The 25,958-nt window shown below is 39.4% G+C and overlaps 1 protein-coding gene and 1 long non-coding RNA gene across 2 annotated transcripts in view; one reads left to right on the plus strand and one right to left on the minus strand.

Moving 5' to 3' along the window:
* Nucleotides 1–3,604: 3,604 nt before the first annotated feature.
* LOC138158106 (histone-lysine N-methyltransferase SETMAR) lies at nt 3,605–23,200 on the minus strand. The gene is made up of 2 exons (XM_069084062.1): nt 22,626–23,200; nt 3,605–6,010 (listed from the first exon to the last, which is right to left on the minus strand). The coding sequence occupies exons 1-2, from the start codon at nt 22,962–22,964 to the stop codon at nt 5,222–5,224; spliced, it is 1,128 nt and encodes a 375-aa protein (XP_068940163.1). The 5' UTR covers nt 22,965–23,200; the 3' UTR covers nt 3,605–5,221.
* LOC138158107 (uncharacterized) overlaps nt 23,112–25,958 on the plus strand; it is a 192,671-nt gene continuing 189,824 nt past the window's right edge. Inside the window, exons 1-2 of the long non-coding RNA XR_011167555.1 lie at nt 23,112–23,237; nt 24,440–24,496. This is a non-coding gene — a long non-coding RNA (uncharacterized lncRNA). The remainder of the gene's footprint in view (nt 23,238–24,439; nt 24,497–25,958) is intronic.

Genomic DNA, 25,958 nt, shown 5'->3' on the forward strand with positions numbered 1-25,958 from the left:
GGGAAATCTCTTTATCCGAGTTGTGTTCGTTTTATGATGCGAAAGATTTTCAATTTCATGTAGTCAAAATTATCCATTATTTGTGATTACTTCCATCCCTTGTTTGTCTAAAAATTCACTTGCTACCCACAAGGGGTATCTGAGCCAGTTTTCTTCTAATATTTTTGGTATTATTTTTAATATTAAAGTCACATGTGAATTTTGGGATTATTATCATATATGGTACAAGATACTGCTCTAAATCTAATTTTTGCCTAGATAGCTTCTCATGTTTCCAGCAATTTTTGTCAAACAGGGAATTCTTCCCCTAAGGTATTTACGAAATACCTTAGTTGATTTCAATTGTTTCTAGTTTTTCCTTTATTTCCTTTTCTATTTCCTTTATGGCTGTGCCCAAATGCTCCACGACCAGCGGTCATCCTCTTCCTTTGGCAGAAGTTCACAGTCTTTTGCTTTTGTAATTCTTTCTGTTAAGAAGAATCTCTTGCACATACATGAAATTTTGTCTCCCCCTTCTCCTGAAAGGCAGCAGTGCGGTGCAGTGGGAAGAATATTAGACCCAGAGTCAAGAAAACCTGAATCTGAAAACCTGGCTCTGTATGGAATTGCGGAAAGAGCCCTACAGTTGGAGTCAGGGGAGCTAATTTTACCTGAATGATCACAGGCAAATTACTAGGCCTCAGTTTCCTCACCTGTAAAATGAGTTTTGGATCAGAAGACACCTGTTGTCCCTATCTACCTCACATTACTACTGTATAAAAAGTGCTTTGTAAAATTTAAAATGATATGTAAATATGAGTTATATGAAATGAAATATATATATATATACATATATAAAACGAAATTCTGATGCAATGCAAACCTTCTTGCTTCTAGCTCACTTGGGTAACTTAATAAACATAGTAGTAAGTTGGTGGGAGATGGAGTTGGTGGTGGGCTGAGTCATCAAATTCTACCCTTACTCAGGACCCAGCTTCTGTCCTGCATGAAGTCTGCCCTTATTAACAGCAAAGAATCTTGGAGTTGGAAGGGACCTCAGGGATCACTTACTCCAACTTCTGAGCCCCAGTGGGAATTTCCTCTACAATACCCCTGACAGAAGAGGATCCCGCCTCAGCCTGAATGCTTCTCAAGGTGCCCAGTTCATTTACAGACAACTGTTGGGAAAGTCTTCGTTTCTAAGCTGAAATCTGCCCCTCCCCCCCCCTAGTCCCCCCCCCCCCCCCCCCCCCGCCCTTTTCCCTGCCTCCAACTCTAAATTCTATCCCTTGGTCTTACTTTTGTCCTCAGTATTTACACAGAAGTAGGTTTTTGCCACATCCCTAGTACCTAGTCTGGTGACTGGCCCATGCATACTTAAGAAATGCCTGCTAATATGAATGAAACATCTATTCACTTCCATATGACTGTCCTTCAGATACCTTCTCTATAATCTAGTTCTAGAGAATAGACCTGCTGTTCTCTAGGCTGATGATTCCTAGCTCCTTCACCCTTCTGATCACTCCCCTCTGGGGCTCCACACTGTGAGTATCTCACAATTATTTTACTTTTCTTTTTTAAACACTTAATCATACAATGTTTTGCATTGTTAAATAGAGACTTCATCTCCTCAAGGAGGTTGGGCACTCTATCAGGGCAGAGATTGATATTTCAAAAAACTATAACTATATAAGTTTATCATACTGTGGATGTTCAGTCACCAAGAAATTGTGAAATAGGAAGAGACTAGCCTCATGGTGAGAGCTAGGGATGACAATTGAATGGCCAGAGGGGGCCTCTAGTTTGTTGGGTGGATACTCTGTGGCAAAATTTAGGCAAACATAGACCAAAATTCCACAATATGGTAGGGAACTTTTGAATTAATGTGATTACAGATCTATTTAAGATGTATTTATACATGCTTGATAAATATTGGATTTAATCTGCCATAATTCTTTTTAAACGCCTGGTATATGTAAAGAAAATCTCTGTTATTGCCTTGCAAGTATAATATTTGCTGGGGAGTCCAAATAGGAGGAATGAGGCTTGCTATCATAAAGAACTGACCAAGATTTTAAATGAGGACATTAATAGAAAAACTATCCTCTTTAAATACTCCGTGCTGTGGTTCTTGGTGGACAGCCCTTCCCTAACCACCTCTCATAACATGGTCACTTCTCTTTCAAAAACTCTCAAGCAAACCTGCTGATCTTCTAGTTTCCTCAGAGCAAGAAGGACAAGGTGGAAAATAATATGATCTGAAAGTTAAAGGGATGGGTCATCCATAAAGTCATCCAAATAAAAGTGTTGCCCTTGATCTACCACAGATGACATATGTTGACTTTAGGAACAGAATTTTAAAAGCAGGTAGTACATAGGGGTGGCTAGGTAATGCAGTGAGTAGAGTGCTGGCCTTGGAGTCAGAAGGACCTGAGTTCAGATCTGGCCTGAGACACTTAACACACACACATATAAACTAGCCACGTGACCTTGGGCAAGTTACTTAACCCCAATTGCCCTCCAAAAAAAGCAAAAAAGACCAAAACAAAACCAGGTAGTACATATGCCCACCTCTAGAACAGACTAATAGTTATGTTAATGATCAGGAAAAAAAAGACTCAAAATGAGATTCTAATCTTCCCATTTGAGACTAGGAAGTATGTAAATAGAGGTTAACGATTGTTCCTATCTGGGAAAGAGAAATTATCTCCAGAATTCACATTTTTTTTTTATTCTTTTATTTTTAAGCAATCGGGGTTAAGTAACTTGCTCAAGGTTACACGGCCAGTTCTTTCTGGGTGTGGTGCTGAGTGTCTGAGCCTGGGATTCGATCTCCAGGTCGTCCCAACACTGGAGCCGGTGCTCTTACTCGCTGAGCCACCTGGCCGCCCCTCAGAATTCACATTTTAAATGAGGTGAATTTTTCCTTTCAGGCTGGAACAATATTCTTCAGAAAAGACACTGACTTTATATGAGTAGTATTATTAATGTTTTATCAGTAAATTATAATTTTTCTTTAAACAGATGATTTTAAAGGGCTGACTGCATTAGTAAGTGTGATTTTATGATGGATGTCCTTAAGCCAAAATGCTTTCCAAATACAAATCTCCATATTTATAAATGAGCTAAATACAAAAATAGGATTTATCAAAATTTGCTTCAAAGGCACTTGTTTTTTCAGAAAAAGGTATTTCATAAAATAAGGTATACTGGCATTCAACAACTATGCACGTATAGTTTATTCTAATTTTGTAATTGTACTAGTTTTCCACTGTAGGGATAATAAAACTATATTGTTAAATGAAACCTTTCTTTTTGTGACTATTTATGGAAAACTTTGCTCGATGAATGAGAATATGCTAAATTACCTCCCCCATTCCCCCACAGTAAACAATTCTTTTGGGAAAAAAAAAAAAACCAGTTTGCAAAAATGATATGGTGGATCAAACCAAAGGTCTCTATCCAAATCAGTGCTTTGCTTCTAACTGTCCCAAAGAGCCATTTTGTGGGCAATCATTGTGCTGATCATAGCGTGCATTCATAGAACGCTTTATGTTTGTAAAAAGAGTTGTTTACATATATTCATTTCCTAGATCCTTACAAAAGCTCTGGGAAGGAGGTGGTGGACATGGGACCTTGGAGTTTATTAAGCATAATCTTTTCATTTTACAGATGAAGAAACAGAACCAGGGAGATTAAGGCCGTAAGTAATAATTAGCATCACTGAGATTTGAACTCAAGGCTTCTGATTCCAAATTCATGGTTCTTTCCACTTTATCATGTTACCTTAATTAATCTCCATATTTTTACAGAGGAGAAAACTGAGGCTCAGAGAACTTTAAGTGACTTAGTCAAGGTCATAGTTGTTAAGTGGCAGAGCTGAATCTTCAACTAGGATCTTTTCAGTCCAAATCCAGGGCTTGTTCATGTGCTGTGACATTGACCTCAGAAGACTTTGGTTCGTGCTTCCAGATAGGAGAATGTCTGGTGTATTACCTGACTGACAAATAGTGCTTATCAGGTAGAATTCTACTAAAATGGTGCTCCATAATTATGTGTTGTTTTCCTTCTTTAGAATGTAAGCTCCCTGAGATCAGGGGCTATCCTTATTTCTGCTTAAGGACTGTATTCCCAGCACTTAGCACAGAGTAAAAGATACCTGCTGAGTTGAATGAACCACTGGAGTAGGTCTTTAGTGGAGGAAGAAACAAATATTGATATATTTAATAAGACATGAAATGTCCATCATACAAAGGGAAGGCTGACAGAGCTCTTTCATGAATTAGAATACTTATATAATTTTTCTCTTTTCTGTTTTACTCTTTTCTAGAATAGAAATTTGCTAAATGACATACCAGGGCTCAAAGGTATCTTGAACTCTTAAGATGTCTATTATATTCCCAAATAGTTTACTCTGTCATACAATAGGGCTATAACATAGGAAGATAAAGGTCACAATTATGAGAAATTAATATTTCTCTCATATTTAAGAACTAATTATTGAATCAGGACCAAGGTTTTTCCTTTTTTAATTCCTCATCCAGAAATCAGCTAGTGTAGGAAATTTCTAAAAGAGATTTATCCAGGACAAGACCTAATCAGACTGTAAAAGAAATTTTAAGTTTGGCCTAATTGGGTGTATTTCTGCTCATTGTGTTTGCTCAGACAGGTGTGGGAAAATGCTGATTCTCCCTTTTTGTTAAAACAGTTGATTATGGAAATTGATGTCTCTTTGAACCATATTTGGGTGACCTAAGTCATATACCCCAAGACCTTCATTTTAATATAGCCCATCTCCCACTGTGTAAACCAATCAGAATTGATTAACACCCTCTCCAACACTTACTCTTTGAAGGGCATATAAACTGTGTGCTTACTGCCATTAGGGTTCTTTTGTCTGAGAAAGATGGCCAAATGACCATCCTTTTATTAATAACATTCTGGTCTTATTAATAAAATGATAAATTACCCACAAACTATGTCTCAGAATTTTTTAATCACACAATTAAAATCAGAGTTCTTTCTTTTGTGTTACATGCTTATTTTCATTTTATGATTTGGAAATGCTATTCCATTCTCAATCATGAAATGGTGTGAAATGAAAATATAGCCAACTCTACATTTGCTAAGTGTTATAATATGCTTATCTTAATGCCTTTTGGTTCTAACTATGGAAACAATTCTTATGACTATATATGTTTACTACTAATGGTAGGCTCATGGCATATTCTTTCACCAATCTTCAACTTGTAGTTTGTTTTTCTAGGGGTAAGTACAATGAACTGTCATAAGGCAAGAAAGCAGCACATGATTTGGTACCACAATAACAAGGCTTCCCCATTTTGTCTTTATCTGGCATTTCTTGGTTTCCAATACTCTTTGTGAGATTATGAAATCTTCCTGAATAGTCATAAGAAAGTTCTTCTTTTGGCAAAATGTCTCTGGCTGCAAAAAGTGCCAATCTAGGCACCATTGAGTCAATACGGATAGGCACCATCAATAAATTTGGCTCACAAGAATGGTTAAGGAATCTGCCAATGTTACCTATGTTGGTAGGGTCCACAAATGTTTCTATTATCTGTCCAGTATATATATGCTCTCTGACAGCTATAATGTAATTTAAATCATGCTTTGTTTGTTGTCGTATTCTTCTGCATGCCTCCGAAGATCCTAAAATTTCACCAGCATATTCACAAACAAACCTTCCTTTGGGTATAAATTCCAAGGTGCGAAGCCCCCAGCCTTTCTTCTCAGTCTTGAATACCTGGAGACTGAATTGCAGACCTCTTTGGACTACTCTGTTCTTGCACTGTTCACTGCACTGGCACATGGCATTGCATTCAAACACTGGCCTGGCAAATTCCACTTCACTTCCTATGTCTCTGAGGCATGAGTTGTCATAATTCTCCCCATGAAGGAGACATGAACAAATAGTAGGGAGGCAAGAAGTTGTGAGACAAGTGCATCCAGGAAAGGTTATCTGAGTGGGATCAGCTTCTGCTCCAGGTCCAATCACATGTTCAGGAGTGTACTACAAAGATAATAAGATACCATGAATTAGTGTGGGATATTATAAGAAAAGTATGTAGCTGAGACAAGACCGAACATAAATAGATTTTCTTATGTTGTTAAAAAAATATAACCTCCCAATTTTTTTTTAAAGAAATGTTTTCTACTTATTGTAAAAGATTAGGGCGAATCTTCTATGGAAATACACAAAGACATGAATTAGAATTGGACAGCATAAGAAGGTATAGGGAATTGATATATGTGACAGTGGCAGGAGCCCATACTGATGAAATCACAGGGCCATCTAAATATTTAATATTCCTATATGGGCTCTTTTTTTTCCTATCAGAATATAAAAGCTCCTTGAGGCCAGGGATTGTCTTACATTTTCTATTTATATCCCTAGTACTTAGCACAGTGTCTGGCACATAGTAAGTCCTTAATAAATGCTTTTTCATTTGTTCAAGTATTAATATCAATGAAAAATTTCCTTTTGTCATTTTCTCAGATTTCATATTGAATTTTAAATTTAAATTAAAAATTAAATTTAAATTTAAAAAAATTCCTAGGTTCGTAAACACTTAGATTTCTGACATTTCATGTAGGACATGATTATTTTACAGTTCAATTTGAACCTTCATAGGTAAAAATTTGGCTATTACGTAAATCAACTTTTCAATTCATTTGGTAAAACCAAAAGGTTGCCATTGTGATTTTTCCTTACTAGCCCTTCAGAAAAAAAGTTGCAGAAAGAATACTATCTATTAATAGTTTTTTAAGCATGTAATAGTTTTTTTTTAAAAAATGGCTTAACTCTAAAAAGGCATAATGGTGGTACTGAGGGACCAGCTCTCTGTGTCCCCATTTTTGAGAGGGGGGCTCATACCTGTGGTCTCATCACTACAGGAAACTCGTCCTATAGAAGCTCCTTTCATGATCAGCAAAATAACAAATTATCTGTAACTTAAGAGTTTTAAAGAGTTGTTTAGGAAAATGAGAGACTGAATAACTTATCCATGATCAATAAGTGTCATGAGTAGAACACGAACTTTTTTGCAAGTGCAAAATAATACACGGCCATGTCAAAACAGTTTCTGTTGCTTCTGCCTTTTCCGGTTTTTTGTCTTCCTCTATATAGATGGTATAGAATGATGAATGCTGGTTTAGAAAGAAAAGCCTTGTCAATCAAATTCTCCTACCCCATCATCTTATGCAGAGTCTATTTTAAAGCTTTTGAATATCAAAAGTAATGTAGGCCAGTGACTAGTGAGGCATTTTAAGAAGTAATGAGAAATTAAACTTTATCATTTTTAGTGAAAGTTTTTGTGAAGAATTCTTTTAAATGTACTTGTTCTTTCTCACTCTTTTTCCTAAATATTGTATAATTCACTGAGTCAAAAAATGATTTTATGACACAATCATCTCCTTTTAAAATCATGCCTGACTTCCTACAATTTTGTAACTTGCAGAAAAGCATATCAGTCCTTGGTGAATAGATTTGCATTTCGTTGCATAGAGTTAAAAAGGAGGACTTACTTTGATCTCCTAATTTTACTTTCACCAATTTCTTTTCTTCTTCAAATTTTGGTGAATGAAGATATATTTTATAGGGTTGCAATCTTAGATGAAATCCTCAGGAATTCTGATTGCATTTGGTAAACAAAATAAAGCAAAAGAGTCTTAGGCTTCTTAATTTATAAAGGAGTTCTTTCATGTCTTTGAGATGTTTCATGTTTAAAGAGAATTATTTTTCCTTGTGATATCTAGCCCTAAGTATTCTCAGGATAATATAATTGTTTAGAAATATGCTAAGTAGTTGATGTGGATTTCAGTAGACTTAAAAATACAAAATTATCTATTCAATTTTCAAAATCAGAATGTTAGCCCTTTGATAGAGTAACTCATCTGAATTGTATATATAAAATAACACCAACACGACATTGTTTATACTGAAAAAAATATCATTTATTAGAACCACTCAGAAAAGAAAAAGAAACACAACTGATGCTATTGTGCCTGTTTACAAAATTGTGGAAACCCAAATAGTGGTGCATTTTTTAATCCAAGGATCTCAAAGTAGTAAAGAGCTTGAAGCATTTCTCATTTTTTCTTTCTTGCTAGAAATGAATGAAGCATTGACTTGACATTTAACATGCACCTCCTATGTGGTTGGTGCTATACTAAATGCTAGAAATACAGAAAAGTGCAAAAAAAAAAGCCTCACTTTTTTTTTTTTAAAAGCAATTGGGGGTTAAGTAACTTGCTCAAGGTTACACGGCCAGGTGTTTCTGGTTGGGTGCTAAGTGTCTGAGCCTGGATTTGATCCCCAGGTCATCCCAACACTAGGGCTGGTGCTCTTACTTGCTGTGCCACCTGGCCTCCCCAAGAAGCTCACTTTCTAATGCAGGAGGCAACATTAGAACTACAGAGAGCCAGGGGACACTAGCTTTTACTGGATAGGGGTAACATGGTCAGACCCAGCCTTAGAAAAATGCTTTTGTCATCTGAGTGGAAAGTAGACTGTAGAAGGGGGAGAGAGATAGTGGTACCCTTGACAGTTTAAAAAAGTTGGGAGGGTAGAAGCAAGAACTTGGTGTGCTCTCCAGATCCAATCACTTCCAATACATGGAAAAAAATGACTCTAAACAAATTTTACAGCTACAGAACCTATAAAGTGACAGAAAGAAACAAATCTCCTGCTGAAGGCAGCCTGGCAGGCTGACAGGAAGGGTCAATGGCAGTGGCCTGGGAGGCAAGTGCAGTCTCACGTGAGCCACATGGTTCCAGCCCCAGAGCGGCTCGACCAGCCTGGGCTAGAATAGACTTCAGGAGAGTGAATCATCAGCAGCTGTGGTGGTTTCCAGACTTCTCAGGCAGAGCTGCTTCCAGAGCTCCTGGCTTGCAGATCATAGGGGGACCAAGCAATCATTCAGAGAAGAATCGCTTTTGTTTTAACCTGCTTGGATCTGGGTTGCTGTCTTGGGTGGTGGTCCTGGGGTAAGAAACACCAGTGTGCCAGTGGTGTCTGTAGAGAGGGTGCCCTCCTCAGAACTCTGACAACATCTGCAAACACCCCAGGGATTTGGGACAAAGCTCTCTCCATTCTGGAAGCAGAGTTTTACTGTGTCAAAGAGCTCAAAAGTCAAGTAATTGGCTGGCAAGATGAGCGAGCAGAGGAAGCCCTATCAGCCCACAGAACCCTTTTTTTGGGGACAAAAATGATCAAAGCATTGAATAGGAGGAAGATAATGAAGTCAGAACTCCTGCATCAAAAGCTTCCAAGAAAAATATGAGCTGCTTGCAGGCCATGGAGGAGTTCAAGAAGGATTTTGAAAATCAAGTAAGAGAAGTGGAGGAAAAATTGGGAAGAGAAATGAGAATGATACAAGAACATTATGAAAAGTGAGTCAACAGCCTGCTAAAGGAGACCCAAAAAAATACTGAAGAAAATAACACCTAAAAAAGTAGAGTAACTCCAATGGCAAAAGAGGCCCAAAAAGCCAATGAGGAGAAGAATGCCTTAAAAAGTTGAAGTTGCCAAATGAAAAAGGAATTTCAAAAACTCACTGAAGAGAATAACTCCTTCAAAATTAGACTGGAGCAAATGGAAGCTAATGACTTTATGAGAAATCAAGTTACTATAAAACAGATCTAAACAAATGAAAAAATAGAAGGCAATGTGAAATATCTCATGGGAAAAACCACTGACCTGGAAAATAGATCCAGGAGAGATAATTTAAAAATTATTGGACTACTTGAAAGCCATGATCAAAAAGAGCCTAGAAATCATTCTTCAAGAAAATTCTCAAGGAAAACTGCCCTGATATTCTAGAAACAGATGGCAAAATAGGAATTGAAAGAATTCACCGATCACCTCCTGAAAAAGATCCCCAAAAGAAAACTCCTAGGAATATTATAGCCAGGTTCTGGAATTCCCAGATCAAGGAGAGAATATTACAAGCAGCCAGGAAGAAACAATTTGAATATTGTGGAAACACAATCAGGATAACACAGGATCTGGCAGCTTTTACACTGAGGGATCGAAGGGCCTGTAATATGATATTCTGGAGGAAAGAGGAGCTGGGATTAAAACCAAGAATCACCTACCCAGCAAAACTGAATATCATGTTTCAGGGGAAAATATGGTCATTCAGTAGAATAGAGGACTTTCAAGCATTCTTTATGAAAAAACCAGAGTTGAATAGAAAATTTGACATTCAGATACAAGAAGCAAGAGAAGCTTGAGAGGGTATACAGGGAAAAGAAATAATAAGCCACTTATCAAAGTTGAACTGTTAACATTCCTACATGGAAAAACGATAATTGTAACTGATGAAACTTTTCTCAGTATGAAAATAGTTGAAGGGAATAGAAATACATACATACATATATATATATATGTCTATATATGAGGGTGTATGGGCATGTGAATACATATGTGAATGTGTGTATATATGTTTACAGGCATACATAGATAGAGGGCACAGGACCAATTTAATAGGAAGGGATGATACTTAAAAGGTGAAATTAAGAGGTGAGAGAGGAATATAATGAGAGGAGATGGAGAGAGACAGAATGGGGTAAACTATCTTATATAGAAGAGGCAAGGGAAAATGGTTACAATGGAGGGGAAGAATAGGAAGGCAAAAGGGAATGGGTCAACCTTATTCTCATTGAATTTGGCTCAGGGAGGGAATGACATACACACTAAATAGGGCATCTCACCCTATAGGGGATGATGGAAGGGAGGGCAGGCTGGGGGGGGGAGGGAAGTTGGAAGCACTCACTTTTGAAAAGGGACGGGATCAAAGTAGAGAGTAGAACAAGTGGGTGGTGGGGTAGGAGGGAGGGAAATATAGTCAGTCTTTTACAATGTATCTATTATGTTAATGTTTTGCATCAGCTACACATGTACAACCTATATTGAACTGCTTATCTTCCCAGTAAGGGTGGGTGACAAGGAAGGAAGGGAATGAATCTGGAATTCAAAGTTTTAAAATCAGATGTTTAAAATTATATATATAGCATTATTAATACTATTTTACATGTAATTGGGAAATAAGCTATACAAGCACTGGGGCATAAAAATCCACTATGCCCTACTGGAAAAGTTGAAGGGGGTATGGGAGAAGATATGGGAGATAACAGATTGGACGAGGGGATATCCTGTGGGATTGCTATTTTGGTATGGTGGGTAGGGGAAAAACGAGGAGAAAATTTGTAACCCAAAATCTGGGGGAAATAATGATGTAAATCAGAAGTTAATAAAGCATTTGAAAAATAAAAAAAAGAAAATAGAAACAAATACATATCATAAACTTAAATATTGGACCTTAAATACAAAGTTAGAAAGAAATAAAAGCATGCTATATGCATAGAGCAGAACATAAGATAGGACTCAAAATTGTTATAGGAATATAAATTTTTAAGATCTTCCCTGCCCCTAGGCTTAAGTGCACCTGGATCTGGACCTGGTGGGAGGCTTGTTTCTCAGGAGATACTTTGTTATTGGGCAGTGGGTCAAGAAGGTTGTTACATTCTCTGACCCAGGAGAAGGCTATGTAAGCCCTGATGGGAGGCTTTGCTTTGGGGCTCACTTTGAGAAGTGTTGTGTGATTTGACTAGAAGAGACTCTGGGCAGACGTTGAGCCTCCTGGCTTTGAAAACCCAGATGTTGATGCTTCCCTCTCTGGTAACTGGGATTAGGTATGGATGTAATGGTTGGACAATTTAGAAGACCGTCTACTGAAATGTTCTTGTAACTTATGCTTGTAACCTGTATACTTTGAAGTTCGGGGTGTTAACCTTTTTCCCCTGAACTAGGTAAAAGATATGTTTGATTGATTAAAGCAAGATTGTTAACCCCACCAAAAAAAAATTTAGGTTACTTTGGTTTTTTTTTTTCCTTTTTTGCTGCTTTGATGAAAAATTTAAAGCTTTAATAATTTAGTATTTTGAAGGATCTATGGTTTCATTGATTTGCATGAATCCTTTATTGACATGGATCACCAACACTATTTTATTATTATTATTTCAATTTATATTGTTGAAGCCATTGTTTTCTTGGTTCTCTTCACTTTACAACACTTTACGAAAATGTTTCCATGCTTTCTTCATATTTATCATGTATGCTAATTACTGCCTAGTCATATTTCATTATGTTTTTATAGTAGAATTTCTGTAGTCATCCCCAGCTTGATGGGCATCAACTTTGTTTGCAGTTCTTTACTTCCACAAAAAGTGCTGCTGTAAATACTATGGTGTAATATGGAATCTTTCTTTCTTAAAAATCAATGACTTTGGGGGGTACATACCTTGTAGTGGAATCTGTGGGTGAAAAAGTAAGGATGTTTTAGCTGCTTTGTTTGCATAGTTCCAATGTTTCTAGAACACAAATTCACAGTCCCTTCCCCCCAGTGCATTAGTGTGACAGCCCCTCCAACGTTGACTATGCCCACCTTCTGTCATCGCTGCCAATGTGCTGTGTGTAGACCCGAGGTAAAACCTCAGAGTTGTGATGGTATTTTTCTTATTATTAGTGATATGGAGCATTCTTTCATATAGTTTGAAATAGTTTGCAGATCTTCTGAAAATTGTTTATATCCTTTGACTACTTGTCTATTGGGAAAAGGCTTTTAGCCTTACGTATTTCCTTAGTTGTTTATATCTCCTGGATATCAAATTCTTATCAGACAAAGATGATACAGATATTTCCCCCATTTGACTGCTGCCTTCCTTATCCCACATACATTCATTTTGTTTCTCCAGAAACTTTTAAATTTTGTATAATCAAAATAACATATAAAATATGTTTTTTGTAATTATCTCTATTTCTGGTTCGGTTAAGAACGCATCTCCTATTGATAGCTGTCAAAGGTATATTTATTTCTCTCCTAATTTTTTTTTAATGGTATCATCTTTACTATTCAGGTCATATATCCACTTTGAATTTATAGTCGAATATGGCATAAGATGGGTTGCTAGGAGAAATTCATAAGAAATTGGTGTAAAGAAACCCATTTTACTTTTGAGGAGCTCTAATTATTACTAAGGGCAGCTAAGTGGCTCAGTAGATAGAGAGCCAGGCCTGGAGTTAGGAAGACTCATTTTTGTGAGTTCAAATCCAGCCTCAGACATTTATTAGCTGTGTGGCTGTAGGCAAGTCACTTAACTCTGCCTCAGTTTCCTCATCTGTAAAATGAGCTGGAGAAAGAAATGGCAAACCCCTTTAGTATCTTTGCCAAAAAAGCCCCCAAAAGGGGGGTTGGACACAACTGAAAATATGTAAGATGTTCTGAGAATAATTTCTTCTATACTACTTTCCCATTTTCTCAGGAGTATTTATCAAATAGGGAGTTTTAAACTTGGTAATTTTTATTTTCAGGTTTATGAAAAATTGGGTTGATTTCTAATATTTCTGATTCCTCCTTCTCTAATTATATTTCATTGATCTACTTCTCTATTTTTTACTTAATACCAAAGGTCTGCATGTACTAGTCCCTCTACATTCCCTCTTATTCTTCCCTATTATTCCCTTGATATTCTAGATCATTTATTCTTCCAAATAAATTTTATTTTATTGATTTCTGTAAAGCTTCCCTTTGACACAGAAATAAATTGTAAATTGTATTTACTCTGTTAAACCACTTAGCAAATATGTAGTTTAATTGAACTGTTAACTTCAACATAAACCAATTTTACCCTTAAAAGCCGATGGGAAAACCAAGAAAAGTGGTTATTACATTTTTTCTGAAAGCACAGATTTAATCTCCATTCCTGACAGCAATTCACTGTGCAAATAATTTTGTATCTTTACCTTACTTTCTTCTTTCACAGGACGTTGATAAAATACTATAACCAACTTGGAAAACTGACAATGATATGTCTTCATTTATGGGCTGTATGTCTGTAATCACAAAGCAGCCTACAAAATTTAGAGTGTCTGATCATTAGTTTAACATCTGAGTTGACATATTTGGGGCCCCAGCAACTGTAGATGACCAATCATCTACCAAGTTGTTGATGGCTTGCAATCTGTGTCTCTATGGATGTATGCATACCAACAAAACCACAGATCCTTCAAATGCTATATTATAAATGTTTTAAACTTTTCGTCAAAACAGGAAAAAAATGAAACCTAACTCTGAGTACTATTGGGAAAGCGTGCAACTGAAAGTCAAATTTATAAGCTCAGCTTTCAAACTTTTTTGGGGATTCTGTTTTGTTGATTTTTTATTACAATCACATATCAGTACAATTTTCCTATAACACTACTAAAGGTAAATATTTAATTTTCTCAAATATTCTCTAATACTGAACTATAACAACACAGATCCTTGAAATACTGAAGCTTAAATTATACAGATGTGTTACATTTAATGTACTATATTTCTCTGTCATCCAAAAAGACTGTTTCACTGGCAGAAGTATAGGCAACAGACTTGAAACAGAGCTTTGACTTTCAATGGCATGCATGTGTACTTGTTTGTTTTTGTAATTTGTCTTATCTAGTAACAAACCTCAGAGAACTACTTGTAACAGCAAGCACCCTAGCATACCCATGATGGCTGCTAACACAGGTTTTTTTGATCTGCTTTTCTAAAGGAAAACAACTCAAAAGGGGTTGACAATCTTACTTTAATCAAACATACATATTCACTCAGTTCAGGGGAAAAATCAACACCCTGAACTTCAGGAAAAATTAAAAAATTTGAACAGAAATTACAAGCAGACAAAAAATACTGACAGAGAAAATGACATAATTCAACAGACCAACAGACAGGGCTTTTAGCTGTCTGACCATTACATACATACATAGCTAGTTACAAGAGAGGGAAGCACCAACATTTGGGTTTTCAAAGCCTGGGGGCTCAACTGCTACCCAGTGTCTCATCTGGCCAAATCACACAACTCTTCCCATAAGTGAGCCCCAAAGCAAACCCTCACCTCCCCTAAATAAGCTTCTCTTGTTGGCCTCCAAGTTAGGCCCCTTAAGGGGCAGGGAAGATCTTCAAATTCCCTAGACCTATTAAGGGGCAGGGAAGATCTTCAAATTCCCTTATCATTCTACTATTTCACTTACTATTTTCACATTTAAGTCTCAATTATACTTATTTAATTTTAAACGTCTGTCAGAATTTTAATGTGTTCAATATGCTTTTATTTATCTGCAAAGGTATTCCCTATTGTAGCATTCACCTCAGCAGCTATGTTACGTATCAACCTATATGTCATGTTTTCTGTGTGACTACATGATGAGATATGACTACAGGATTACCATTTTTAAAATTACAGGAATATGTAAGGTAATAAGTGATTACTTTAAAGAGACTTTATTTGTAGGGTAATGTCAGTTATACACTTTTTAAATGGATAGAAATCTTATTTAATAATCTAAAAGGACAAATGTATATATTAAATAATTAAGATGGTTAATTTCAATCAAGAGTACTTATGTGGGTAAGCTTACAAATGTTATCTTTTTTATTTCTTGAAACTATAACATACTTTAAAACTTATTGGATCTGTTTTTCCGCTGATATAGATGTTTTAGTCTCTGGGGCAGAATGTTTCCTCATTTTAATCTTTTAATCCCCTTTTAATCCTTTGTGATTCTGGACTTTCTTCTCCTATAGGTCCTCTACAAATAACTCTCTCTCCACCCAAGATTTCTTGCTCTTGCTACATGACTAACCTATTTCCTTTTCCAATCATGTTTTCTGAACATTTTAAGATATTTATATTATGAAAAACAAAAATAGGACATTTGTACTTAATATAAGATGTGAAAGTTTTGAAGCAAAATTTACAACATGGTATACATATACCCCGGGTATTCCCCCATTAAAATTTAAGTTCATTTTGAGTAGGAATTGTTTCATTCTTTGTATCAACCCTAGGGTCTAGCATGGTGCCTGTGCTAGCTGGTCCATAATAAATACTTCTTGGTTGTTTGATCACATAATACAGTTACACAAAAAGTACTCATCACTTTTTCTGATTTTAGGTACAAAATTTGGTCATAAATTCAATTATGTTACTTTTACAGTCTTTCCTTTTTTGTAATTGTATCCCCAGTACCTAGAACAGTGCCTGGCATATTGGTAGGTACTTGTTAACTGATACTAGATGGTATATTAAAAGTATCATCCCCATCATATGCTCAAACCTCTGAGATTTTTGGTCACAGTTAAGTGTTACTAACACTACACATAAGTTATTTTAACTAAAATTGGGGGAAATGACAGCAGTTGACCCAAGGGTATGAAAAGTTAAAAACAAATAATCAGAAAAATATTACTAAACTGGGGTAGGGAATAAGTTTCATTATTTCTCAGATTTCCAAAATATGTTTTATTTGGGTAAACATATCAAATTATGTTGATGACTTCAAGGTAAAAACTGTGACAAAAATGTAAATGTAAAATCTATTGATTAGAATTAAAGTTTTGAAATTTTGGAGTTGACATTTCATGTTTCTTCAGAGCAGGCTTAACTAAAGAAATATCCGGGATGTCATTTCACTGGAAGCCTAAACCAAAATGGGGACCATCTAGGCCCACTAAGAGTGTTCCTTCCACGCTCAGCCGGGCTCACATAGTTCAGGTTCTGGTGTATTTACAGCCAGGGCAGTTAATTAAATACTGCTTCCTATTGTTCTGCAGGGGTTGGTTTCGTGACTGTTACAGCAGCCAACAAGGGTGAAAGCTCCTAAGGGCAAGAAAGTCCAAGACTTTATTAACAATAAGCACAAAACTAAGTGCATAGCACTGGAGGGCTCTGCAAATACTGGCCAGACTGAGGAACGGCTGCTCTCATTGTTCTACAAAAGTTTCAAAAAGTCATATTTTGCATTCCCCAGGTTAAAAAGCCTTTGGCGGCTCCTGGGTTTCAGAGGCATGGCCATGAAATAGGTTTCCTTCCTTTTTTGGTTGTTCTGAAACACCAACTACAAAAAGCTCTGTACTTGGCCTTTAGCCCCACGGAGTTGTTTTTGTTAAAGGCAGCTACGAGGGGCCTGTGGCCAGATTAGTTCTGTTATGAGATCTTCAAAATCATGTTTGGAGCTGGTTTCCGAGATCGGAAAAACAGCTAGTTAAGTCCTGGCTGAACAATTAATGAGTCTATTTTTGTTTTGCTTTTAATCATTGATGGTCTCTCCATTAGAGTTTCTTGATTCCAGCTTAAGAATTTCAAAGTTTTATTTTAGTTTTCTCGCACAATACCTAAAAGGAAACTAGTAACAAAGTTATATTCTTGCCTTAATTCTTCTGAGGGCACAAATGACCCCTCTAATTTGGTGAAAACATGTTCGAAAGTATGGAACTGCTTAAGCTATCTATGTAATAATGACTGTAATTTGCTACTATCCATTAACTAGTATTTATTGAGAAAAAAGAATAGGTAGCCAATTTCCTTGTACATGTAAATGAGTTTGAATATCATCATTGGTTTTGAATAAGTTTAGAGAGAACAGAACCTGTTTGGTCCTTTTATAATCCTATTCAATATTACCAAAAATATCTTGTGGTATTACATAAACTGCTTCTAATGGTTTTGGCCTTTATTATATAAGAAAGCTGAGTGGTCCTGTGTAAATAACACTGGACATGGAGTCAGAACATCCACAACATTCCTGAGTCTGCCGCTTAACCATATGTAACTCTAGGTACTAGAGTCATCCCTTCCACATCTCAGAGATTAGGGATATGGTGCCCCAGTGATCTGGAAAATACAATTTTTTGGCTCTCTTTTTGTTCCAAAGAAGTTTTGATTTTTTCTTTTTCTTTTATGGGATGTTTACAGTACCTTATTGTAAAATGTGGGTTGATATTATGGAATATTATAAATTTGTTTTATGCATTTTTGAATTTCTATACATGTTCTGTTATCTGCTGGCCTTTCAGTGTTATCTGCAGCTTCCACAAAACTTCCCCCCAAATTCCCATTTAATTTCTTATACTAACCTGCAATATATCAAAACCAATGGGGAAAGTTGTAATGTGGATGGGATAACTGTAATTTAACCGCTGAGCCTGCTTCTTCACCAGCAAAAGGAGATAATATTTGTAAATCAATCAATAAGCATTTATTAAGTGCTTACTACAGCTAGACACCGTGCTAAGTGTTGGGGATACAAAAAAAAAAGCAAAAACAGGTCCTGCCCTCAAGGAGCATAAATTCTAATGATGAGGCAGAGAGAGTGTTTGAAGCAGAGAAGGCAGGCAAGATGCAGGATGTGAGTGAGATATGAGATAAAATACAGGATGTGACCACTCATAGACCATGCACTGATGTCCCCAACATAGATGTGCCTGTGTGCTTTCTCAAAGCACCCTCCAACTACCTGACACTCCAGAACACTGCTCCCCTTCCCCCTTTCTTGTTCCCCTTATCTGTATGATAAAGACAACTCTGGACTACCTGAGAGTCCAGGCATTCCAGAGCTGTGCTTGGCCCTCCTCCCCTTCTCCTGCTCCCTTTCCCCCACAGACCAGACACCTAACCTGGCTAATTGCTCTGTCTCCCATGTGGTGAGGGGCCTGCTGGACTTTGTCTCTCCCAAGTGGAGCAAGGCCCGCAGGGTACCTCACTCTAATAAAACACCTTTGTCTTGGAGACCATCTGAATGAATTCTTTTCAGGACAGACCCTGTAAACCACCTATTTCTCATCATTCTGGCATGCCCCAACATTTGGGGGTGCCTGTGAACCCCAACACTAACAGAGGTAGCAATGCAGATGAATCAGAACATATGAGATAAATACAGCGCAGAGGGAAGGTAACTTGTGGAGATGGCACTAGGAGCTGGGGGAGACCAGGCAGGGCCTTCCGGAGGAGGTGCTACTTAAGCTGAGTGATAAAGTTAACAAAGGCTTCTGGGAGTTGGGAGGATGGATACCATTCCAGGCACAGAAATGGGAGATGGTGTGCTCCATGTGAGGAACAGAAGGGAGCCCAGGATGGCTGGATCCCAGAGTACACGGGAGAACAGACAATGGAAGAGGCCAATGGAAGCTCAGCAGAGGTCATGTTGAGAAGAATTTTAAATGCCAAAAGTAATTGTATTTCCTGCTGATAATGGGGAGCCACTAGAATTTATTGATGGAATGACATTCTTTTATCTATGCTCAAGGAAAATCCCTCTGTCAACTGAGTAGAAGATAGATTAGAATGGGGATAGATTTAAGGCCAAGAGGCTGATTGGAAGGCTATGGCAACAGCTGAGGTGAGCTTTGATGAGGGCCTGAATTATCCATGTCAGTGGAGAGAATGGGACATTTATGGGATATTACAAAGGTAGAATCAATGTGGGAAGGCAGGAGAGAAGGGATGTATGCTAGAGATATTGTAAAGGAAGAAATAATAAAACTTGGTAAATGATTGGATATTTTAGTGTAGGGTAAGGGAGTGAGAGGAATCAAGGATGTCACTGAGGTTGCAAACTTGGGGGATTGGAATGATGATGGTATCTTCAAAAGTAATAGGATGCTTGGGGAAGGGTGAAGGTTTAGGGTAAAAGCTAGTGAGTTCTATTCTGGCCATGCTGAATTTGAGATGCGGATAGGACATCAAGTTCAAATCGTTCAACAAGCAGTTGGTGACGTGAGGCTGGAGTGCATGAGAGAGATGAAGACAAGATAAATAGAATGGAAAACAGGCTATGTACATGTAACCTGTACAGTGATGACCTTTGAACTTTTGAAAAGCTATGAGACAATCCAGTAAGAGTACAGAGAAAAAAGAGAAAGGGCCCAGGACAGAGAAGTTATAGGACACCCATGGCAAGTTAGAATGACATGGATAAAGACCCAGCAAATGAATCTGAGAAGTGAGCAGCAGGAAAAGATCCAAGAGAAAGTAGGATCACACACAAAAACCCAGAGATGAGGGACTATCCAAGAGGAGGGGATAGTTAACAGCATCAAGTATTCCAGAAAGCTTAAGTAGAATGCAGACTGAGATAATTAAATTTGGCAATTAACATCGGTAACTTTGGAGAGAGCAGTTTCTCCTGAAAGATGCCATTAGAAGCCAGATCTCAAGAGGAAGTGGAGGCTTTCAGAGAAGAAAGGGAGAAAGCTATTGGACATGGGAGGATCTAGGGAATCTAGTGATCTGGGCATGGAGGAAAGGTAATTGTGTTTGTAGGCAGCAGGAAAGGAGAGAAGACAGTGAGGGAGGATGAAGGTGGGGGTAATCTCTTACACATACATTTTACTCATTTTTCACTTCAGTACTTAAAACATCTATAATTTTGTCAGTTACATGGACCATAAACTCCAACTTGGGAAATGGTCTTCAAAAGTTGCTGGGGCCAAAAAATTTTTCATCCTGCAGTCAACCTGGTAAAAATTCTTTCCAAACTTTGCTAAGACAGTCCTGGAATGTCATACACACCGTACATTTCTGGAACCTGCACTCACAGGCTTTCCATCTTGACAGGACCTCCTGGTGTCTGGGCTGCTATGGTATGACCTTTCTAGAACTACCTCCATAGCATGATGAAGTATCAGATTACTTCCATGGAAGAAAAAAAAATTACTTAAAAAGGTTCAAGCATATTTTTATTTCTCACAATTCATCTGAGGCTGCTTTCCTCAAAGTTACCAGTGATTTCTAATTGTCAAATCTGATTTGTTTTTCTGAATCTTCCTCTTTCTTGACCTCACTGCAACACTCAGCAGTGCTAATCACCCTCTCCTGGATAGCTCTTATTTTTGGATTTTTGTGACCTGGTTCTCCTCCCACCTGTCTGACTCCTCATTTTCAGCTTCCTTTACTGGCTCACTGTCTACCGCCCCCCCCTTGGGTATAATCCAAGGCTCATCCTAGGCCTTATTCTTTTCTCTCCATTTTCTTTTGTGACCTCATCAACTCCCACATATCCAGTTTTATAATGTCTCCTTAGCTCCAGACCTAGAGCACCAAATAACTGCCTCTTGGAGATTTCACAGGTCCTAGACACATCTCAAACTCAGTAAGTCCAAAACATGTCATATTTCCCCCAAGTCCCCTCCTCCACTGAACTTCCTCATTTCTGCTGTGTTCACTACAATTATTCTATTCTCCTAAGTCCGTAACCTCTGTGTCATCTTCAACTCCTCACTCTCCCTCATCTGACATATTCCATCAATTGCTGTCTTGTTTTTATCTTCTCATCTTTTGCAAATGTCTCCTCTCTACTCACACAACCACCACATTATTTCAGCCCTTATCACCCCTGAATGGACTACTGCAATGGCCTCCCAATTGGACTCTCCATAGTCCACTCCCATCTTTCACTTCAATCCACTGGGCCTGCTCCCTCATCTGTAAAGTGGGAGGTGGGAGACGGTGTGTGGTCTAGAGTCTGATCCGCTCCCACTCCCCCACCCCTGTCTTGCTGTTAAGGGAAGGGGACGACGGTATCAGGGAAACGATGATGTGACTTGCAGTTGACTTTGATTTGAGTGAGGGAGGGCTGTCTGTGCAAGGCCACCAGCCTCACTTCCTCCTCTGAGTACCTGCAAGGCCTTAGCCCAAAAGGTCTCCCAATGCATCCTGGGTCACCTCCAGGTATCCTGAGAACACGAGGTCACTGGATCCAGATGGCCAGCCCTCTCTAGTCATTAGCTGGCCTCTAAAGTCGCTCCCAGCTGTAAATCTGCGGCACAATGGAATGTTCTTTTGAGACATTAAATTTGGAGCTGTTACTGTTACTATTACTACCACCACCACCACCACCACGATTACAACTACAACTGCCACTAATACTTTGTTGAGCTGTTTTTTGGTCTTGTCTGACTCTCTGTGTCCCCATCTGGGGTTTTCTTGGTTAAGATACTGGAGGGGTTTCCCATTTCCTTCTCCAGCTCATTTTAAAGATGAGGGACTGAGACAAACCAGGTTAAGTGACTTTCCCAGGGTCACACAGCCAGTCAGTATCTGAGGTCTGACTCCAAGCCCCAGGCTCTATCCACTGAACCAGCTAGCGGCTCTACCACTACAACTACCACTGCCACTACTTCTACTACTACCATTACGGATTCACAAACCCTCTAACTTTGAGCTATCCACGGGCAGAATTGACTGCTTCTGAGTACAGTCCAACAACAGGCACGTAAAGCACCTACTACGTGCCAGGTGCTGTAGCAAGGGCTGGTTTACAAAGAAAGGCAGGAGCTGAGATGAACGGGGAGACAACATGAAAACAGCTGACATACAAACGAGATGGGCAGCTGCTGGAGATGACTCTCACTGGGTTTTCTTTTGCAACCCAGGGCATTTTAATTTCAATTTAAAGAATAAATTTTTTTGTTTTCACACCACCTAAATTTCCCCCTACATGCGCCTTAACACTGTCTCTGGCACACAGTAGGCACTTCATCAGTGCTTGTTCCCTCCCCCTTCCCTGGATAGCCAAGGAGATCCCTTACAATGAAGGGGGAGCAGGAGACAGCCTGTCATGCCCAGAGGCAGCACGTGGCCCAGGGCCTTGGAAGGAGCAGCCCAGGAGGGGGCGGGGCGCACGACGGGGGCGGGGCCGCGGTGTCCGCCCGGCACCGCGCACGCCCCCCACTAGGCGGCGCTCGAGGGCAGCCAGGGGGCGGGGCCGTGCGCGCGCAGCTACTCCCCTTCCCCCTCTAGTTCGGTACCTGAAACTCAGGCTCTTCCCCTTCGGGCCACGAACTGATGGGCAGGTTCTCGAAGCCGCGCCCTACATCCCGCTGCCCCGCAGAGGAAGGCCCTGGCTGTTCCTTTGACATGCCGGCCTCGGAGGGCGGTCGTAGCCAAGCGTCTTCTCCTTTCTCGGTTTCTTCCTGGACCCTGACCGCCTCAGCCCACCGTTCGTCGTTCTTAGCGAGGCAGGGAGAGGAGCCCTCATGCCCTCTAAACGACTCTCTTCTAACCCACACCCACCTTCCCCCCTGTGAAGCACCGACTAATGGGTTAACCCGGGAGGACGCTGGGAGTGGTTGGCTCTCCCGCCCCATGGGCTCATGGGAGTTGTAGTCCCGGAACTCGGCCGTCCTCCCTTCACGTGCTGCAGGAGGGGCGGAGAATCAATCAATCAACGCCCATTTGCCGTTCTCCAGCTTTGGACTGAGTGACCGGGAGGTGCGAATCCAAAGGCGCCGGCGAAGCAGCCTGGCCGGCTTACTGGTGACTTACCAAAAAAGTCTCATGGATGTCACCTGTCTTTATATCACAGCTGTTTCTGGAAAGGAGACCCCCCCTGCCTCCTCCAGACTGAGCGAAAGCATCTGGTACAGTGATGTCGTGCGACATTCGCGCTCCCCCTCCCCCACTGCGCACACAGTAGGCGCCTAATAAATGTTTGTAGACCGACTTCTTTAGCGTCCTTCTTAAGCCCAGCGCCCCAGACTTAAGTCGGGAGGTGCGTTCTGTTATCTGTGCTCTGGCCTCTGGCACTTGCGCTGGGTTTTTTAGTTAACTGTTGCCAACTTCCCATTTTATGTGTTGCCATCTATTATTCTCTAGCTTCTGTTTCCTCTGCCTCCCACTACGAATCATTTCTTGCATATTTTTCCTTCTGCTTTAAAAAAAAAAATGATCCAGATTTGCAAATTTCAAGAGGTCCCTTACTTGCCACCTCCCTTCTTTCTCTCTAAATTCAGTCTAGTTCAATAAAATAAACGTTTATTAAGCGCTTACTACGTGCCAGCCATCGTACTCAGCTCTGGGATACGGGGAATGAAAAGAAAGACGGTTCCTGCCCTCAAGGAGCTTACATCTAATGATTCTAATTTAGTTCAACCAGGGTTTATTAAGAGCTTACTGTGTGCGTGTAAAATGCTTATTATTGTAGGCTGTGGAGATACAAAATAGGAAAAATAATAACCAAGACCAAAAGGCACCTGCCACCGACATAGATTCCTTTTGTGATTCTGGGTAAGCCATAATCTCTCAGTGCTCTAGGAAACTGTACAAGACTATGCATTGCAGAGAAAGTGGTGCATGGGTTGAGAAAGTTCCTCACCAAGTGTTTGTTTCCATCACCAATGAAATCACAGATTCAATTCCTATCCCTAAAATGTCTATAGCTTTACTCAGACCTCTTAGGAGGCAAGGAGAGGCTAAGTGACTTGCCCAGAATTAATGGCCATTAAATATCAAAGAGGGAATTAGAATCTAGTTTTTCTTGACTCCAGTTGATTAGAGGAGGCTTTCTCTTCTCTATACAGAAGGATTTTAGGAGGGAGAAACAGGGATAGCAGGAGGATCAGAAAAGGACTGATGTAGGAAGTGGTCCCTGGGTTGATCCCTTAATGAAAGCTGATGATTCCAAGAGACAGAGGTGACAAGGGAAATGCCTTTCAGTCACCTGGAGAAGTCTGTGCAGACTTTGGAGGCAAGAGATGGAATGTGTTTGAGGAAAAATGAATAGGCCAATTTATTAGCTGGAATATCCTGAGAGAAGTGATATGATACAGCTTTTACTCTGTAGGGAGACTGAAGATTGAGATGTGGAAACAGGCCTAGAGGGATTACGTGATTACGTAAGGTAAGTAAACAGCAGTTATGCTTTATCCTCAGTATCCAAATTCAGATTTCATGTTGGGCGATTTCCAGATAGCATCCTGTCTGGGGTTCAGTTTGGGAGGATATCACCAGCAACAGTTATTCCTCCTGTCTTATGCTACTGAGTCCTTCTAGGTCTGGCTTTCACCCACAGTTGAAACTGACAGGATGAAATTTTAGGGGACTAGAAATCACTGTGACTAAGACATTCCTTAAAATAGATTTTAAAAATCTAAAAACCCCTTTTATCTTAGAATGAAGAGCTAAGGCTTAAGATGTGGATTTGGTCAAAAAGTCCATAGTGACTGAGCAGGGATAGGACCCAGGTACTCAAATGTCCAGCCCAGCGCCCTTTCCAGGTCACTCCTACCACACAGGATCTTGATCTGGTGATCAGCTGGCCTATTCTCTACCATAGACTTTACATTTATACTTAGTAGTAAAATTATTGGCATTAAATTCTTACCTGAGAGTAAATGCCTAAAGTGGGGGGAAGTAGTGGACAGAAGGAAACTACTATATACAAAATTCACCTACTTAGTGAGTGCCTCATATGGGTAAAGTTAAGGGATGCAGAAAAAAATATGCTGATTATTTACCTTCAAGGGGCTTATATTATGACCCATATTTTACATGATAGGTGTGATGGGAGCACAGGAGAGATCTAGACAAAATATTCTAGGACTATATGAAAGAGAACATCTTTTCATCCGGGAGGGACAGCAGTTAAAGCTTCAGAGAGGAGTGGGCCCCTGTTAGGTCTTCAAGGAAGGAGTCTGAAAAGCAAAGATGAGGAGAGAATTCATTCCAGGCATGGCGCTGTGCTTCCTTGACTTCCTGGAGCTGAGTGACCTTTCACTGACCTGAGCCCACACCACTCTTCTCACCTGTTCTCCATTCCACTCTGCCTCTGCTTCCCCACCTGCTTTCAGCTCTATTGGACAAGCTGCTCCTCAGATAAGCTCATGACTTCTAACCTCACCATCATGCTGCTAATTCAAGTCTAACTGACCATCTTTCACAGCTTCACCTCTCCTCTGAGGGCTGAAGGAAAGTCCTCCCAAAACCTACCTTTGTAGAGGGCAGAAATTGGATTTTCAACTCCCTCCACCCTGCATCTGCTGCCCTGTCTGGTTTAAAGTCCTCTGAACAAGATGGATCCATACCAGGTGCTCCTCAGTGTCTCCAACCCTCTTCTGCCTTCTTTTGTGAGTTGTCTTTTCCCATTAGATTGTAAGCTCCTTGAGGCCAGGGGCTGTCTTTCCTTTCTTCATTTGTATCTCCAACACTTAGCACAGTGTCTGGCACATAGTAAGCACTTAATAAATGTTTATGGGGCTGGATTGTATTTCCTTCCAGCCAAGTGCCTATTTGTTTATTTATTAGAACCATTCTGGTTTAGTACCATGAGATCTGGGGTCCCAGTTTTCCTCCTGCTCACTGGC

The sequence above is a fragment of the Petaurus breviceps genome, unplaced genomic scaffold, assembly GCF_028583685.1.
Source record: "Petaurus breviceps papuanus isolate PSGF00001 unplaced genomic scaffold, PetGlider_PUasm1.0 174, whole genome shotgun sequence".
NCBI lineage: Eukaryota > Metazoa > Chordata > Mammalia > Diprotodontia > Petauridae > Petaurus > Petaurus breviceps.

What these genes read in the sequence shown, in the direction of transcription:
- LOC138158106 (XM_069084062.1), bottom strand. Translation starts at nt 22,964, where the DNA reads ATGGGGCGGGAGAGCCAACCACTCCCAGCGTCCTCCCGGGTTAACCCA. An exon ending in GGGAAGAGCCTGAGTTTCAG is followed by an intron (nt 6,011 to 22,625) that starts GTACCGAACTAG and finishes TTATCTTTGTAG; the next exon opens with TACACTCCTGAACATGTGAT.